The sequence below is a fragment of the Synchiropus splendidus genome, chromosome 3 (genome assembly GCF_027744825.2).
Source record: "Synchiropus splendidus isolate RoL2022-P1 chromosome 3, RoL_Sspl_1.0, whole genome shotgun sequence".
In the NCBI taxonomy this organism is placed as follows: Eukaryota; Metazoa; Chordata; class Actinopteri; order Syngnathiformes; family Callionymidae; genus Synchiropus; species Synchiropus splendidus.
Window position 1 is genome coordinate 14,961,843 of NC_071336.1, and position 18,825 is coordinate 14,980,667.

The 18,825-nt window shown below is 40.5% G+C and overlaps 1 protein-coding gene across 1 annotated transcript; it reads left to right on the plus strand.

The window, feature by feature from the left end:
- Nucleotides 1-2,270: 2,270 nt before the first annotated feature.
- Nucleotides 2,271-5,477, plus strand: LOC128755758 (E3 ubiquitin-protein ligase TRIM68-like). Its single transcript, XM_053859729.1, has 10 exons — nucleotides 2,271-2,306; nucleotides 2,672-2,906; nucleotides 2,981-3,332; nucleotides 3,407-3,502; nucleotides 3,747-3,980; nucleotides 4,064-4,208; nucleotides 4,293-4,319; nucleotides 4,400-4,464; nucleotides 4,559-4,675; nucleotides 4,981-5,477. The coding sequence occupies exons 1-10, from the start codon at nucleotides 2,291-2,293 to the stop codon at nucleotides 5,350-5,352; spliced, it is 1,659 nt and encodes a 552-aa protein (XP_053715704.1). The 5' UTR covers nucleotides 2,271-2,290; the 3' UTR covers nucleotides 5,353-5,477.
- The last annotated feature ends 13,348 nt before the right edge of the window (nucleotides 5,478-18,825 follow it).

An 18,825-nucleotide genomic window follows, 5' to 3' on the forward strand; every position in this document is an offset into this window, starting at 1 on the left:
ATTGAAAATAATGAGATGTTTTGCATTTCTGCAGTGGGTAGATCGTTTTGACTCGGTCATTTTGAAAGTAGCTTGCATGCTGAAAAAGTGTGAGCGGCCCTGATATACAGTAACTCAAAACAGAATTCAGAAAACAAAACTGGAATTTGGGGAAAAAAAATAACCAAATAAGAAATATATTTTTTATAGGGACAAACACGTTTTATTTGTATTGTAGGCCTTTAAATTATAGTCAGTGTTGGGAGTGCTAATGTTTAATGGCAAATTTACACCGTTGGTACGCATTTCAGAAATGATTTTCATGTTTTTCTTTTTTTTTTTCGTAACATGGCAAATGGCGTGATGTGTTTATGGTTACATTGAGGATGTATCTAAAAGTAGTGTAACTAGTACTATGATTACTTTAAGCAGTAAGAGTAACTTGGTATTTCTTTAAAAAGTCACAATAATAATAATAATAATAATATGTCATGGATTATGTTATTTGAGTATTTACTCTAACTCTGGCACTTACATATTGCAGTGATGAACTGCCCTGAACCTGCCCCTAGAATGACTACGACGCTTCTCTCCGTTGGAATTAAAACGCTCAGGTGAATTATTTGGCTTGTTGATAGTGTACATAGAGGCACGAATACATTCCAAGATAAACTATGAGCATGCATGGCGCCCTCTCGCTGCGCTGCCCTGCTGGCCCACCATTTTTGGCTGAATACGCAATATGCTGAAGAACGAGTAATGATGGTGAATACAACATTTCTTTTCTCAGGGACGAGGCAGTGCCTCAGCGTGGATACACCAACAAGAAAGCACCGTTGGAGGGCAACAAGAGAGCACCGTATATACAGTACGCATAGACCTGAGGCAACTTCCTGGTAACCTTGTGTTGCTATATATCTGTACTTTGTGGTCAAGACTTGACCCCTTCCATCATAGGATAATAAAGTAGTGTCTCAATTTACTTGGCAACGTAACATTGTGCAGTTGTGCTACAGAGTACACAAGAGCTAGTGTTTGCAGTTATATTTGGTTTCTTTTGCAATTATTACCATGTAAGGGAAAGTCAAAAGTAAATGACCATTACTAAGTAACATTAGGATGGAGGACTTTGTCCTCTGGCACCATTTGATTCACTGCGTAACGTCACCAACAGAGAAGCTTCGCATGCATACGTGACAGTTGCAACTGCGCTGAGGAGTGGTATTTGACTCTGCGATCAAGATGAGATGTCTGTGTTGGCAAGCAAAGTAGGACTCGAGTGGCACGAATGGCATGCTTTATCTCAAACACCCATTTTTCAAGACGCTGTGAAATATGCAGATGTGTTTTTGTTTTTGTTGTCTTGTCACCGGGTTGTTGTTCACGTGAGATGAATAGGCAATAATTGCTTGCTGGATATGCATCTTTACTTTCACCTCAGCGTAGCCTATAATTATTGATTGCCAAATGACTCTGGAGTGTCCACACCATTGTCCTAAATATCACGGTCAAGTTCCAATTTTTGAACTAAAGTAGGTCGAAATATTAACTGTACTTTAACATGTACGTATTTTGTTAAGATGTTGAGATGTACGTCAATTTTCCCTTGTTTTTGCAGAGCGCTTAAGGTTTAACTGCTGAAATTAACTGTACCTGAATCCATGCTCAGTTACTGGTGACAAGAAGGCACAAGTCAGTTCATATGCTGCTGGGTCTCAAGGAAGCGGGCCACTGAATATAGAGCACTACGCTGAATTTGTCACCAGTCCATCATCTTGCGCAATAACTTTCTGTCAGTGGCACATTGTTGACCACAAACCCCAGAATACATCACCTACCAACTGAGCAGAGTTTTTCATTACTTTCGAACGTAGGTGTCTGCTTTAAAACATATTTAAGAAAATAAGTATGATCTCTGAAATAAGTTAAGTTACGTTTTCACTGGAATGAAATTCAGACTTGTTTTATTTCACTGTCTGTAGCGTCTCACAAGGAGTGTTTGCTGGAGAAATTCCAGTCCAGCTTCAGTTCGCACAGGGATCAGTTAGACTGGTTTCCTTCTCCACCCCAAATGAGCGATGTCTGTCAAAACACAGATTTCATTGTTTCTACCCCTAAAGGTGTACGATTCTAGTCTGTTGAATCATCACTTGTCTCGGTCATATTTCAGTACCTGAGAAAAGTTGAACGACCAGAAAGTCCGGACGGAAAAGGTGGGCGGGCTCAACGTGCTGCACAGTACCGGTATATAAGCAGATCCAGCAGGCGCTACTGGTTCAGTTTTGGATTGTCGCTCACCAAGAAGTTCAACATGATGACAAGCAAAGGTGAGAGATCATGATCAACGCTCTTCTGCAGTTCTTTAATGACGTGGTTACACACGTTCATCCTCTTCGTGGCTTTCTATAATAAGCAATATTTTCTTCATTGAGTTGTTTCTTATATTTGTTGCCTCACCATCACTGGATGCCAACCACTCACTCACATGAATGAATATTCACTCTTAGGTGAGCCAAAGGATTCTTTGGACAATTTTGTGTGTCTTGCACTGGTACTTCATATTTAGCAACATGAAATGACAATAGCATCCAGATCAAGTTCTTACCTGAACATGATGAAATGTTGAAAGTAATGCAAAGAATAACAATTGTGTTCGGCTTGAAAATGAGTCACATTTTGTGTTCTTCTCCAGACAGAAACATGGACACCGTTCTGTGGGATCAGCGCTTCCGTTGCTGCATTTGTTTGGATGTCTATTCTGATCCTGTCTCCCTCCCGTGTGCACACAACTTCTGCTTTGGATGTATCAAGGGCTTTTGGGATTCTCAAAACGCCTGCGAGTGTCCGCTCTGCAAAACGCAGTTCAGAAGTCGCCCGAAACTGAGGATCAACAAAGACTTTGAAGAAATGATAGAGCTATTTCTAAGGTTTGTGTCTGACGATGTGTTTGTGAGGAACAGTTAGGAACTTTGGTGGAAAGTTTTTGCTTTTTCTCATGCAGGCCAAAACAAAGCATTGAGGTGAACCCAGACGCAGACTCCCTGAATCATTCCGATGACGTTCTTTGTGATGTCTGCATTGAAACAAAGTCAAAAGCAACAAAATCTTGCCTCAAGTGTCAGACGTCTTACTGTGAAGTCCATCTGACGACTCACCAGAGGAATCCAACCTTGAAGAAACACCAGCTCATGGATCCAACCATATTCCCCAACAGCAATCTCTGCAGACATCACAAAAAACCACTGGAGATGTTCTGCAAGACTGACCTGAGACCCGTGTGTAACAAGTGCTCAGAGAGTCACCACCAGCACCATGATATAGTCCCCATGGTGCAGGAGAGCAAGAGAGTGAATGTGAGGACCACAGACAAAAGGTTCTTTTAATTTAGGTTCCGATTTTAAACAGAGCCTTTGCTTGGCTTTCTCAGGTGGTCTTGAAGAAGACCCAGTCAAACGTGAAGCAGCTGATCCGCAGCCGACTGAAGAAAGCAGAAGAAGTGAGACAATCAGTGGAGCAAAGCAAAGTAGGTTTCAGCTAACCTCAGTTGCCTTTTGTTGATTAGTTTTTTTGGGGGAAGGAAAGATCAAATAATTGAGGATAAATGAACAACTGTATCAGGTAGGATGCAGCGGGGCATGATGAGGACCTTTCTTTTTGATTTTAAGTCCAGCCTTAAGCACCGCAACAACCTTTGAGTAACATACTTAATTTAAATGACTTACATAAACACCCGCTGATTGTGTGTATTTGTATGATTTTGTCAACAGAAAATCACTGAGAAAGAGATAGAGAGGAGCTCAGAGGTCTGCCAGGCCCTGATTGGTGCCATCCAGAGAAACCAGCAGGGTCTGGTGGAGGAGCTGAAGACGCGGCAGGACGAGGCCGAGAGGAGGGCCAAGGAGCTGCTGATGGCACTGGAGCAGGAAATCAGCGACCTGCAGATGCAAAGCAGTGAGCTCCATCTCTTGGAGCAGAGCAGGAACTCGCTTCACCTGGTGCAGGTCAGATTTTACATTTTCAGACAGAACATCTCTATGACAAAGGCAAAGCCATGATGCTTAAGAATTGTTTGTGTGATCTCCAGAGCTTCGCATCGGTCGCAGTTCCGCCCATGAGAGACTGGACTGAGGTGACCGTCCACGCTGATAACTGCATGGGAATGGTCAGAAGATCCATGGACACGCTGGTGGAAGCCTGTCAGCAGCTTGCGAACACAATGTCCGCAGCAGGTTAGTGATCATGAAGTAAAAGTTAAGGGAAGCCAATGCGACATGGTGGACCAGTGATGTGACCGAGTTTATTCTCTTTCTCAGAGGCAGACATGGTGACGCAATATGCTGGTAAGTCTACATTCAAATGAAACAGATGCTATTCTTATTGAAATGTGAAATGCTCATCCATTCTATTGTGGTGTCAACAGTGAACATCACTCTGGATCCTGCAACTGCCTGTGGTTGGGTGGACGTTTCTTCCAATGGGAAAAATGTAAGAAACTCACTTTACATTTCCTTTAATATCATTCAGATGTGTACTTGCATTTCTTGTAAGTTGAAGTCATGATGATGGTGTCAATCTGCAGGTGAACATCAGCAAACAGAATAAGAAAACTCTGGACGGCCCGCAGAGGTTCGACTCCTGTGTTTGTGTTCTGGCCAAGGAGAGTTTTGTGTCTGGGCGATGCTACTGGGAGGTGCAGGTGAGAATTAGTTTTTTTTGTTTCTAACTGAAGCATGCCTGAAGTCCTTCAACACCTCGCCAGAGACCCAATTTTATCCCAAATGTATTGCAGCCATTCAAGCTTTTATTGATAGTCGGTGCCGAAAGGATCAAAGTTTGAAATGAAATTATTATTATATTATATTATTATTACCATTATCCCCCCCTTGTTCTGGACACCTCTGCGTCTGCTTTTGAGTAAAGTTGAGTTGGGTTTTAATGTGGCCCAAGCTACTATCAGACTAGTTTGGCTTTACTGACTCAGGTATTTTGGGAATCTTTCAGGTGGGAGACAAAACGGACTGGGATCTGGGCATCGCCAAGAAGTCCATCCGCAGGAAGGGCCAGATCACGGTGCGACCTGAAAATGGTTTCTGGTCAATCTGTCGGAGGAAAGGTGGCGCCCTCAGCTCCTGCACGAGCCCGTCTGTCACCATCCCCCTCCAGGAGAGCCCTAAAAGAGTGGGAGTCTTTGTCGACTATGAGGAAAGGCTGGTCTCCTTCTACGACGCAAACACAAAGACTCACATTTACTCGCACAGGGGCTGCAACTTCACCGAGCCGCTGTACCCATACTTTAATCCCTGCCTGTCGGAAAATGGGAAGAACTCTGCACCGCTGATGATCTGTCCTGTCGAAGAGAGTCACAGACTTTGAACAAGCCGTGTGCTGGTCACTTTCCAATCATGAACGTGTGAATGAGTTTTACTGTACAAAGATTGTGTTCAGGGGCACATTTTACGCAATGAAATGTGAATATGAAATAAAGACAAACAAAATAATGTAAATCAACTGTCACATGAAATCATTTTTTTTCTTTCTTCCCATGAATGACGTCATTGTCAAGACTGATTTAAATCCTACTTTTGGTCAAGCCTATTCCCCCGCTACCTCAAATACTACTACAATGATCACAAACATACCGTACTTTTTCTAAAAAGGTTAGAAATACTGTAGATAGCAGATAATCCTAAAATGGTTTCCTAAATACACTATATTAGTGAGCTAAAAAACTTGTTGTGGAGCATTCCAGTAACTGTATCGTCACCACATCTTGCTTTTGCACGTCCTCCAAGACGTGCAACGTATTTGCAGGTCAGCTGGCAAAGAGCGATGCCTACTGACGAGAAGAGACGACTATGAATTTGAAAATAGCTACATGACTGAGGAACTAATAAGAGCGCCAGATTATAAAGTGTGATGGGGCTCAGCGCAAATCCACTTCATGCATCTAAAACATTACAAAGGCCTTCTTTTAGTGATGGCTACGATGAAATAAGCACTGGAGACGCTTGATGTCGATGATGGTAACATCTAAATCAATCAAATTTCAATCTTTTTTTTTTTTTGCTTCATTTTGGTGACACGTGCAGTTTGATTTCCCCTCTGACCTTCATGCAGTTATGCCGCACGTGTTACGTCGAATCTCAGCAGCATCTTATCTGCGAATCATCCCGGACGACTGATTTTACAGTCAGCCTCTTACGCTCATAGATTTCTTTAGTTGCATTCCTCCCCTAGTGTCTACTTCCATCCCCTGTTCCAGTTTGTTCCTGCTTCCGTGATCGTAATGGTGTATCATACGGCGACGTAGGACTGAGCATAGACTCTGACGTTTTTTTATGTGTATTACCAACAAATGTGTTCCATTTTTGGGAACTCCTCTCCCAAGATGTACTCCCACAATTGTAGCCTCTATTGAAACATCTTTTGATCTTTGATTCGACACAATTGAGTTTCACAAAATTATTCATGTACTATTATTACATGGCTGTAGAGATAACCGCTTACTCGCCGCACTGCCTCAGGAATTGTAATAAATCATAATACTGTTTGACTTTCAACTGTATGTCAGCTTTGTCTGCCCTGTGTTTGGGTTTATCTCCTTTGTGCACCTAAGATATTTACCAACACACGTGCAGGGAAGATGACACTGCACAGTCCAGGAGCTCGAGTTGCAAAAGGGATGTTGCAGGGTTGATCAGACTACTTTGGCTGAAATGAGGTTTACATTTCACCACTGTCAACATGCTTTCCGTCTGAGAAATATGACTCTATACAACACTCATTGTCAAAGTAATTGCTTTGTAACCATTTGACTAAATTATGTAATTATGGTTCATTTGTGTGTGGTAACTACTTGTAAAACTATTAATAAAATGAGTAATAATAACGATTCATGCATCCATTTCAGTGACACTGCAGCCGTCTTGGTGAGTGGGTGAGAGGCAACATGGTCGCAATTCTGGAGTCAGGCATGACTGAGAACAATTTAGAGTCAGCAATTCTCTTCTCTTTGCATTTATTTTATGCAATATAGAACCTGCTTCTTTAATTTGTTCGAATAATATTTCAGTCAAAATACAACTACAGTTCACTCATTTCCATTCAACATTGATTATAGTCTGCTCCTGGTCAGATAGTATTCTATTCCATGAGGCATAGTATTTTACTAGTACTTGATTATTTTACTCAGCGTAGCACTATATAGATTCATTCTCAATTGTATATTACGCGATTCAGAAATATATATAATTTTGTGTTGAGTAACATTTGTGACATTTTTCAGAGCTTAATGAATGTGAAACAATTCAATAAAGGACCTTGGCACGTTTATTTGTTGATAGAATCACGAGCATATAAACACAGCTTTAAATAACACCTGCCTGTCAATTGCACATAAGAATTGTTAGCACCATGTCACACCATCACGAACCTCTGTTACATAAATTGAATCTATGGTCATGAAAAGTAAAAGAAAACAGAAACAATTACATTTACTGAAAAAAAATATGGGGCAAGAATAACTGAATGAAATGGAAACTATGTGATATCTGCACATCAAAAGCTTTATGACATAAAAGCCGTTTGTCGTCAACTACTTGAGGTCCAACTTTTGTGTGCATTACCTTAAACACTGTACAAGACGTACTGTGCGTGGGACAAATATTACCAATAGCAACTTCTCGTCTTGGACAACAACATGGTTCTTTCCTGAGGTCCTAAGATCAGCCAATTACGGAAGCAATACAGCGATGCCCCTCGTGTGCTCCTCCTTAACACACCTTGAAGTATTCATGCCAGACACACACACACACACACACACACACACACACACACAGACCAAGACAGAGAGACAGAGATTGAGAGAGAGATACAGTGACTTTACGAGAACAGTGTCAACTGCAACCAACGCTTGCAAATGAGGAATGTTGTAGTACACTGACACTGAGGGACGCACGCACCATCCAAGACGCACCATGTAAGATGAGCTTGTTGTTACTGGTAACAGACAAGCTAAAGGGATGAGTTCACGCAAAAGCCAAATGAGCCAGCTGGCTATCTCCTTGAACTTGTGCATACAGTCCATTGAGGCTTTCTGTTCTGAGTCAAATCCGTGCTTCACTTCACATAACTTGCTTTAAGTTATACAATAATAATAACCACAATGATGATACTGTTTTGCTTGACATACTATCAGTTCAACCTCCAACACATTATTTTCCTCTGCCGCGCAACTTGTGACTGACTGAGAGCTGAAGTGCCATGGTGGCAGAAATGATGTTGAGCAAATTGGATGGCGTGGTGTGGTGGGTTTGCTCACAATTGCTCTGAAACTTCACGCCCACACTTTTGGCTCCAGCTGAAGATTTTGCTCTAAAATGATTTGTTATCATTCTGACGGAAGAAAGTGTATTTGGAAACCCAATATAGTCTAGCACAGGTCTGGCCAACCTATGTCTCTCGAGCCACAATAGCTGCTAAACCAGCTGCAGTTTTGGTCAAGTTGCATTTATACAGGAAATAAGTTGAAAAAGTAAGAACTATTCCGGCGAAATGTCAAAATGTTCTTTGAATATTTATAACAATGAAATACTTTGAATCGCGTTTAACTTGAAACATAAACAATACGCCCTGCCACACAAGAACCATCAGATCCAGACTTAGTTCCACTCTGCTGCGTTCACACACACAGACCGAGGCAACGTTATTGGTGGCATGAGCCCCATAAAATTATATTAATTAAATAAATGACACACACATTTCTATCTACGCTGCTTGATATTTGGAAGAGGATAATGGTAAAATCTATTAATTTAAAAAATAAATGCACAAGAGAGATGCACCTGACTCGAACCGACAACTTTGTGTCATGCATTGATCTGCTTTCTCAGACTGGTTGGCCACCCCTGGTCTAGCAGCTGTCTCCTGAGTCTGATGCTGGTCTTGTTTGTGTAAATAAAAGTTAAGCTCTGTGATGTCCCATTCCACTGTTGCTATTGTAATAAATAAATAAATAAAAACTTCGCTCATGAGAAATGTTCTGAGGTTCAAACCCCTTGATGCAGTCTGATGCTCCTCATTGTCATGCATTTCCAATGACTGTCAATGTCTGTTTTCTCATATTATTCTGTTTTTATGGATTTTTTTTTCTTACTTGTTATCTATATGAAAAATGTCAACTAATATTCATGCGTTTCCATAGACATATTTATCCACCCATGTCCTTTCTTGCCTCTCGTGGCCACTAAGTGGGTAAGAATAGTGTGAGTACAGAAGGAGGACGAGTATCAACTTTAAACCATAAAGAATATCTGTCAATCTTTCATGGCTGCAGTTATTTAAAGCTTTAAACAAGGCATGTGGGCGTGTTAACCTCGGGTTGGCCTTGTTAAACACAAAGAAAAAAGCACTCAAAACCAGCAATTATCATTTTTGGACTAGAATTTGTGTTGGACTTTGTTGATTTCCTCTCTGCAACATGCTTCAAATTTCAAAAAACAGCATGTGGCATCTAGATCCAGATGACAAAGCAGGCAAACAACTTCAATTTATTTCACTTGTGTTCTAGATCTTTGGAGATGGTTTAATGAAGAACATAAGATGCCAATGTGCATATGTCCTCAGTGACACATCAACTGAGACCCGATCGAAAGTTCAGTCAGACGAAAACTATTCTGGATGCAGTTAAAAGTGGCCCGCGGGGTTTACCATGACATGCGCATCTCATGCATACCCTTTAAATGTGTGAACTCCCACTGAGCTAAATGTCCTTGAGGGCACTCTACCATGAGCGCTCAACAATAAATCTTGACAGAGTCTATTGTAACAAGACGGCAAAGTAGCTCAAATTACACAAGAACTCTTTCTCCTGTCAGTGTATAATAAGAAATAGTGTCATCGTGTGAGCTGGTTTAGATCCACAATATTACAGGATATATCAGTTATATTAAGCATTGTGCTAATTATTATACATAAAATGTTCTGTCAAACTGCTTGTGAGCTGCACCCCACCTTCCTCTGCTAAAGTGAGGAAAGAGGCCGTATACACAGGACACATAGGACATGAAAGCGCACACTTACATCCCAGAATTATAAAAGAGTCAGTACACTTGTGCAACGCTGCTTCAGTTTATAAATCAGTTCTTGTCCCAAAGTTGCTTTACCCCACCCAAATTATGCCGCATAAGTTCATGGATCACCCCAACAGAACATTCAAAATAGCGCTGCCATGATGAGTTATCGCTCCTCGACAAATACACTCTAGACTCACTACACACTCACACCAAAGACACACGTGCACTTTAGTTCGTGACACACACACATTCACATGCTGAACTGTTGTTATTTATTTTAATTTTTATTTTAATTTTAATTTCCTATCTCATTGTAGCATTGTTTTTTTTTTGTTTTTTTTTTATTTTTGCTCTTATGTTTCCACCTGTCATGCTGCTGGAAATGGGAATTTCTCTTCAGAGATCAATAAAGTATCTATCTATCTATCTATCTATCCTGAGTGGTGCGGTGACTGAGGCAGAGGCATTAGATGAAGGAAACAGTGTGATCTTGTTTGAAAGTACAATGTAGATTGAGTAGCCATTCACCATTTTTTTTTACTATTTTTTTTAGTCAGACAATATTTCACTTTGATCTCCAGAGATCTCCGTGCTCAGTCGGTGGCGTAGTGAAACACCAAAGCAAGTTGTGGATAAAAACAAGCTTTTGTGTCATTTATGCAGTTGCTGGCGCAGCAGACATGGTGTCAACGTGCGGATCGACAACAGAGCCCCACACGTCATCAGAGTCAGGTGGTGGAGGGAAGGCTGGTGCTGTGTTGTGCTGCACAGCGCATTTTAGTGGCACACTGAGCGTTGTTTATCTGAAAGAATATCATACAAACATATTAGTTTAACAATAATCTATTGACTGCGTGTGTGTGCAGGCCGTGATATAAATGAATCATACACTTCTTCCTTTTTTTCTAAATGACCGTCGTTTGTTTGTGAAATGCGCAATATTTTATAATTTCTTTGATTTCCCTCCAGGTTTGATTTCAATTTGTGTCGCTGCTTTATGTCCTCTACAGGCCACTGTGGTCTGAGCTTGTCGAGCACTGCAGACTGTAATTGGGCTCTTGGTGCTGCCTAGTTTGCTATCGATCTAAAATAAATTGAGGATGTTTCTTTCACAGGACTACACTCTGTTGCCTTTTTCTCAGTTTCACGGTGGCCTTCGCAGGACATAAAGCAAGTCTCATTCATGAACTTGGTCACTTTGAGAAAGGGACAAATACTTTTGAAAGTTGCACACATCTGTGAAGATTAACCAAGTCTTCAATACACATGTCCAATAACTATGAAGTACTTAATTATGCTGTATATTTAACAAAAGTATAGACGACAGGAACCTCTATGTAACTTACACACTGTTACAATGGTCACAACAATCGCCATCATCAAACCACCATCATAAACCCCTTGCTTTGACCTAAAAGTCAGGACTCTCTCTTACATTTCGACTTTGTATTTTTGTGTTTGCCCTTGCAAATAATTTGCTTATGATGATTGAAGGCATTGTAATCTGTGTAATATTGTTTCCGCTGCTCTGCCTGGAAAATCTTCCATTGCTGCCTTCGAAAATCTTCCATTGCTGCCTTCGAAAATCTTCCAGTGACAGACAAGATTCCATCCAGATGACTTTGTGGCTAAGACACAAGCAGTGCTATCCACTTTTGCCCATATAAGAACTTCCTCCCTGCTGACAGATGTTTGGTCTGTCAGTGCCAGGTGGAAATGAATCATGCACCTCAAGGTGACTTGAAACCTGTTTACCAGTTTCGTCATGAATTATCGTCACCCTGTCTGGGAGAAAACAGTGAAACATTTATGTGTGGGCCTGCAAGTGAGGAATAAAGGATGTTGCAATATAGATTGCAACATTAACATCTCTGTGCAATTGTGACGTTGCACTTCTGATCTTCTCAATTACAATAATGAAGCTGGCATTTTCAAGATTTATTTTATTGTAATTTTTATTATTATGTAGCAGGATTATTTTATTATATTATTATGCTGTGGATGGAGTCTGTGATAACCACATGATGACTCCTGTTTTTTTGTGTAATGTCTCAAGTTCAAGCCGCTCAGGGCTCATTGTTTTCTTTAGATATTTTGACAGAAATAAAGCGTTATGAATTATGACATACACACAAGTCGGACAGGTTGAATGAATGAATGTTTATTTCCATCCCCTCTCATACAGTATAAATTTTTGACATTTGCATAACTATTATTTCACATGGCTTCATAATGGTGACATTACATACAATTCAGTAAATATATCTCCTTACATTAAACGGAGACTGAAAAGGAGCAGAGTGAAGAACAGTTCTTATATGCAGCGTTTAGAATTGTACTGCTGTTGTGTTCGTTCTGGTGAGTTTTAACAGTCAGTTTATTCAGTCATCTATATTCCACTTGTTGTGTGAAGCAGGGGATTAGCCCTTATGTTTTTCCATGTTATGAAAGGCAACCATTTTGTGAAATTCACTGCAGGCAGTAGAAGATGCACATTCAATCCCAAGTGTCTTAAACAGGTCTCATTTATCCTGAAAAAAAGTTTAATTGTTTGATTAAACTTCCTTCTTTATTAGTGAAATGTTAAGTGAGTGAATTTCAACACAAACAAGTGAACATGAATCTCAAAAACGTCTGTCGTCTGTCAATCCGTTTCTTAAGTGTATTTTCTTCTTTGATGCAACATAACAATACAGTTTATTGCCTGCAAATCAGATGGTCACACTAAAAATGAAGACCTAGAGTTTGAAAAAACATTAGAGAGGTCAAAAAACTGTATGGCTCCACGCCTCAATACACACCGAACTGCCGGTAAGCCGCGCCTCTTCCGCGATATCCATCCCTGATCTGCGCTATATTTGCATTTTCAACCATTAATGAAACATGGTGCCATTAAACCCTCCAGCTGTAAATAAGGTAAATAGGTCCTTTGCAACAAGTAACTGATAATAAATAAACCAAATTATATCTCAACCTTAATTAATTTAACAATTTCCCACTGCTGATTCATGTGCCGCTAAAGGGCCGAGTCCAATTGTCCACTGTTGCTCATGTGCCTGAAATTAAGCATGGAATTTTATTGTGCCTGAGGAAAGCAAGACTTCCAAGTCCTGAAATTTATTTCTATTGCAAGTGTGGTGTTAATTAAGGTCGTGATTAAGGTCATAAACAAGCTCATGTAGTCACTTTTCCCCATTATGTTCACCCAGCACAACTGGGTTAAATGTTTCCTTCCTCTTGGCAAGGCACAGGCTGGAGTGAGTCATGACAAGACATCACAGAAAATCACAGACTCTTAGTCAGACAAGTCACGACGATGACTGAATCCGCATAAGTTAAATATATTGAAACGTTGTGTTCAATCCACAGCTTAGTTTAATACTGTCAATTAGATTGGACCAACACGATGGTAAACACCTCATTATCTCTTGCAAATGTATCTTGTAAGTCAGTCCATGTGTAAGATTGAATGTGTCCCAATTATGGTCTTTGAAAACAGTTGCAATATTTACAACTTTGTGTGAGTATGGAGAGCTGATCGCACCCAACTAGAACTGTGACCTGGAACGGAATGCAGCCATTCAAGAAGCGATAAGAGCAGAATTTCTTTCTTTTTCCTCTCTTTTTTCAGTCAAAGTTGCACGTGATAGGTCAAAATGAGAAACAAGAGAGTAACGGAGAAAATATATAGCGGTGTTTGGTGTAAAATAAAGTTATTCCTTGTTTTTTTTCGCCTGAAGCAGGTAGCACAAGTCTGAGCCACCACTACTCTGGTGGACTACTGTGCACATATCCACTGTAGTCCACCAGAGTAGGTGACAAAAGGCAAAAAGGCAAAAGAGGGAATCATGATCAGTTTGAAAAAGCATAAAAATGTATGGAAGTCGTTTCCAATGCTTTGATATCCAGCATCATCAAACATAATTTTAATTCCAATATTTATATTTATTACATGTGCCCAGTCTTTACCATTTATGTTCAGTATATTACAAAATTCTTCACTTGAATAACTCTGTTGTCACAAATTTCTCTGTCCTCATCATCACTTATGTAAATTGTTAAATTTTAAGCACATTGTTTTTTACCTTTATACACTATTACAGACAAAGTTGCAGTCGCCATTATCCAACCACTCAGCACCCGCTCACAAAGAGAGATCCAAACTTGAAAGCGCAGCTTTGCACTCATGAAGATGTGTGGAGAAATTTACAACATATTGACTTGGAGACATTCTTGAACAATTGGATATGCATGAAGCGTTTCATCAGGTCTTGCCTTATCACAGAACTCAATACATGTTAAACGTGTTCTTAGTTATTAGTTACATTATGTATTGCCACATCTTGGTCTGCATACAGACCAGTTGTCAATTGACAGCCATTCCATAGCTGCTCTTGCATGACATATGAGAAAATATTGCGTCTCAGCTTACTGTACGATCCTGCCCTGCGAGCATGCTGTTTCAGCACTAAGAGTAAAGAAAAGTTATACTTCACTTAAACCATGTTGTAAGCCAGATACTTCTATATAGTCCTAACCTAAAGTAAAACCAATTACAATCCCCAGCACTTCTCAACAATATTTTTGCACTTTTCAGTTGTGTTCCTTCAGGTGTCTGGACTTTGGACCTTGAGTTCTGCGGCCATCCGACATGCACCTGTCTTTTAGTTAATAATAATGTTTCTTTTCACCATCATCCGAGGCACCTACACCTGTTGCAAGTTGAAGATGGCACAGCAAAGAGATAAGGAGGGAAAACAGAATATTGTTGTTGTAACAGCAACACAGTGTGTCTGTGACACAGTTCTGAAGGAAACTGCACTAACATAATGAGGAAAGGTTTGTCAAAAGTCAGAAAACATATTTAAAGACAGTAATTCAATCCTTTGCCAAAATTACCAACGTGTTTAACGCGTTTATCATTACTGTGATTTATACATGCAGGTTACTCATTACTTCAATTTCACAACTCCTCACAAAGTTTAAAAAGCAGTGTCACATGCCATCCATAATATATATTAAAAGCTTCCGTAGTGGATGTGAAGCCCACATTAGTCATGTGGCACAGCGCCAGGCATGTGAAAAAAAAATAGTGGCTGCAATCGATGACTGTCCAATATTCTCATTATTTTTTCCTTTTAAACTGTAAATATTTTAGTGGCATGCAGGTTATGTGGAGGCTCGAAAATACTACACACGTGCAAAACAAGCAATTTCAATCTGGCGAAACATCTTCAGAAAGTGCACGTGTCGACCAAGCTCGTGAGAAAAGAGCCTGAAGCAGAAGCTTGACTTCGGAGCGCCTGTTGCACAGCCTTTATCTCAGAAGCAGTTGAACATACTATGTATGTTGTGGAAGACATGCGACCTCTCGCAGCTGTGGAGTTGTCACTGCAGTTCATGTTTCCAGTTGGTACAGTTGTGTTGCTGTTGAAATGATCATCAGCATCGGTTTTGCACTATTGTTTGTTCCTGCTGCTACTAAGTGTTCTGTAAAAGAGTTGCTTTTTTGCACTCCAAGTGTAGTTTCTAATCTAAATTACAATAAATATGCCCATTAAACGTTTCAATATTGTCATTTGTTCACTCGCACCCACCCTGCCATTGCACCTTTAGGTCAGTAGTAGCGACTTTGTAATGGAATTTCACTTGAAGTGGGTTAGGGCTTATAGATGGATAGATATCCTTTATTACCTGACTATCTAGTTTAGCAGGCGACGCAAATAATGATAATGGGGCTGGTTCTGTCCCAATGTTGCTCGATCCCAACCCAGGCCGATGACCGCGACTGCTTTGTGCTTCATGTGCTATTGTGACATCCACTGAACAATGGGTGGGGTTCTCTTCCTGGTACAGTTTAGCGTAACTGCCCAACTAAAACGTCAGCAGGTTTATTGAATACGGCAACGGGTGCGTTCCACTTTTCAGTGTAATGCAGGTGAAGTTTAAGGGACGTTTAAAATTAAAGACCCAGTTCATTGTCACGAATCACACTCAGGTATATTTATGACTACTTCGTCCATCCTCCACAGATTAGTCGAGGGTGGCTTGTGTGGGCATCCAGAGAAAAGAGACCAAGGCTTCCCTCTTCCAGCAACCTCCTCCAGCTCATAACCCTCACGTTAATAATTATTTTAATAATTAAAAGAAGAAAATGTAAAAATATATATATCGTTTATTTACAGGTGATTGTTCCACATAAAGTGACACATGCAATATTCATTTATTTAAGCCCCCCATGTCTGAAAAATGCCTCAGTTTTCCGGGTGACCCTGTGGAAACAGAACTCCAGCCTCAGTCTGGAGTTGATGTTCAGCATCACATCCAGTGCCCATCCTGCGAGTCACTGCGTGCCTGATCCAACACCATCTTTGCCTCGCCCTCCAAGTAACTTAAAATGATGAAGGAGAAATAATAACTACTGTGTGCATCATACCTGCTTCATGAGCAGGTTTTAATCAATTTTATTTCCTTCATTTAACCCAATTTGAAACAGCTCAGGAAAGATTCCATTCTGTTAATTTGCAGTTGTTGCAGTAATGTTTTGGGCCAAATCAAATCCAAACTATGAGATGCATGCTCTGGTCATTGACTTTGGCCTTTGGCCTGTCACAGAATTTCAACAGGGAACATCGCTGCATTTAAAGAAACCAAGCTGCTGGTATGGAGCCTGAAGCACAGTAGACAGAGCTTTGCGGAAGCAGATGGCGGGCACCTGAAACTTCAATCTGAACAACATTTGTAGACTTGTTTCTATCAAAGTTCTGGAGAAAATACCGTTTGAAATCTAGCTGCACATACTGGAGCTGATACATTCCTGCGTCAAGGGAATGTGATGATACGTGAAAGAAGACACTGGCTGCGTCATAACAACAACAAAAACTTAGATGAGGGAATTTACTTCCATCCCAAACCTCGGGCCATACTGACGATTCTTCTCTTTCACACTAAACCTTCACCTCGAACCACTTTCAAGCTACACTCTTTTGAAATAGTGAAGTAGAATATTTAACTGAAGAAAAAGCTCTGGCGTGTCAAGAGTTAAGTCACCACATTCCTCAATTCAAGGATCAACGATGACATTGACGCAGTTTGACGCGGTAGTGTCAGTCAGATCATTTATCTGATTGTTCCTGCACAACAAACAAAGTGTTGTGGTGTTTTTTCATTTAGATTTTGAGGGGACGATAGTAAGATAGAAAAGTGGCCAATGATTTTAAGATGGTCTGTACTTTGAAATTCAGTGTTTAGAGTCAGACTGACGTAAAAGGGGACACATTTGCTGCACTCCAAATGTGACCCGTTTCAAAGGGACACACAAAAAACTCTTGCCTCGATGGAATGCCTCGAATCAGATATTGGACGCTTATTGGCCTATAAAGACACGTATTTTGCTATACAACGCTCTCCACTGCGTAATGGACATCTTTATAGCTTTCCATGCTATGAACAAAGGCTGAAAAAATCCTGTTCAATAACACGTGAGGAGGACATTTGTAAAACATCACATTAAAATGAGACATCACTGCATTAGTGATACTGTGAAATAATCAGACACAACCAGTCTAAGCACGTGGTGAATAAGAGCATTTATCCACACGTGGCCATCAATCGTCTTTATGCATGAAGCCAGGTCCTTTCTGTGTGAACTTTGACCTCCTCGTGCTTGAGTGGATGAATGTGTTCGTGTGTTGTCTCTCTGTCCAGTGTATCCCCTGTGTCTCTCAATGTGTCGCTGGGATCAGTTCCAGCGCCCCCTGACCTGTAAAAAAATAAGTGGAGCTGATAAATAAATTATATAATGTCGCGGCCAATTGTATCTAAACGAATGTGGTGCTTCGATATTTTAGAACGAATACAAGTCAGCGTTGCATGGCAATAGAAGTTTCTCCTTGGATGAGCTTATCTTCGATCGCCACCTGGTGGTAACATAAAGGCCATTCACTGGCAGACAACACGTGACCAGCATAATAGTTCAGAAAGTCATTAATGATATCAGCTGCATTTTGAACACGAATATGTTTATGACATGCGCATAGGTGCACTTCATTCAGCAGTGTGTAACCGGTGTTGGGAGATTGAAACTAAATTCATAGTGACATGTTTTGAAAAATGAAAATAAATAAATAAAATATTCTCAAATATAATCTGTGATTTTTCTTTTTTCGGGACAGAGAGCATTGATTTTTCTGCCCATAATCAACATTATGACGGCGCCAAGACACATTTTGCGCCAACATCTCCAGTCGCCTCTTTCACTTTACAGCGAAGGACTATGCTGTCGCTTCAATGGTTAAAATCTTCTCCATCGTCAGTAATCTCTCTCACTTTGTTCAAGGTGTTAAACACGACAACACTCTTTCATGCTTGGTTTTGGCTGTGAAACGCCACATTCTGTTACAGCCGCGGCAGAGGTCCGTCATCAGTTTATATCTGAGGTGACCACGACTCGCAGTGCTGAGAAGTGAATGTAGGTGTAGGTCATGTCATAGCTCCCCCACACGGGGGCAGCACTCGATCGGTTTGGGGGGTATAACCCGCCAGTCGTGTTCTGTATGTTGAAAAGGTAAGTTGTCTGAATGTTCTCCGAGTAGTTGTTGTTTAAGTTGTGTCCAGTAACTCTTGTCCACTTCGTCTGTGGTGTAATCTGTGTCATATCATTAACTGTTGTTAATAGTTTCGTTCTTTGGTTTCGTGAAAACACATTGTAAATTGTTTGTTCATGTGTTTAAACTTGAACATTGTTTTTTTATACTAATTGGAGTCGTGTTCT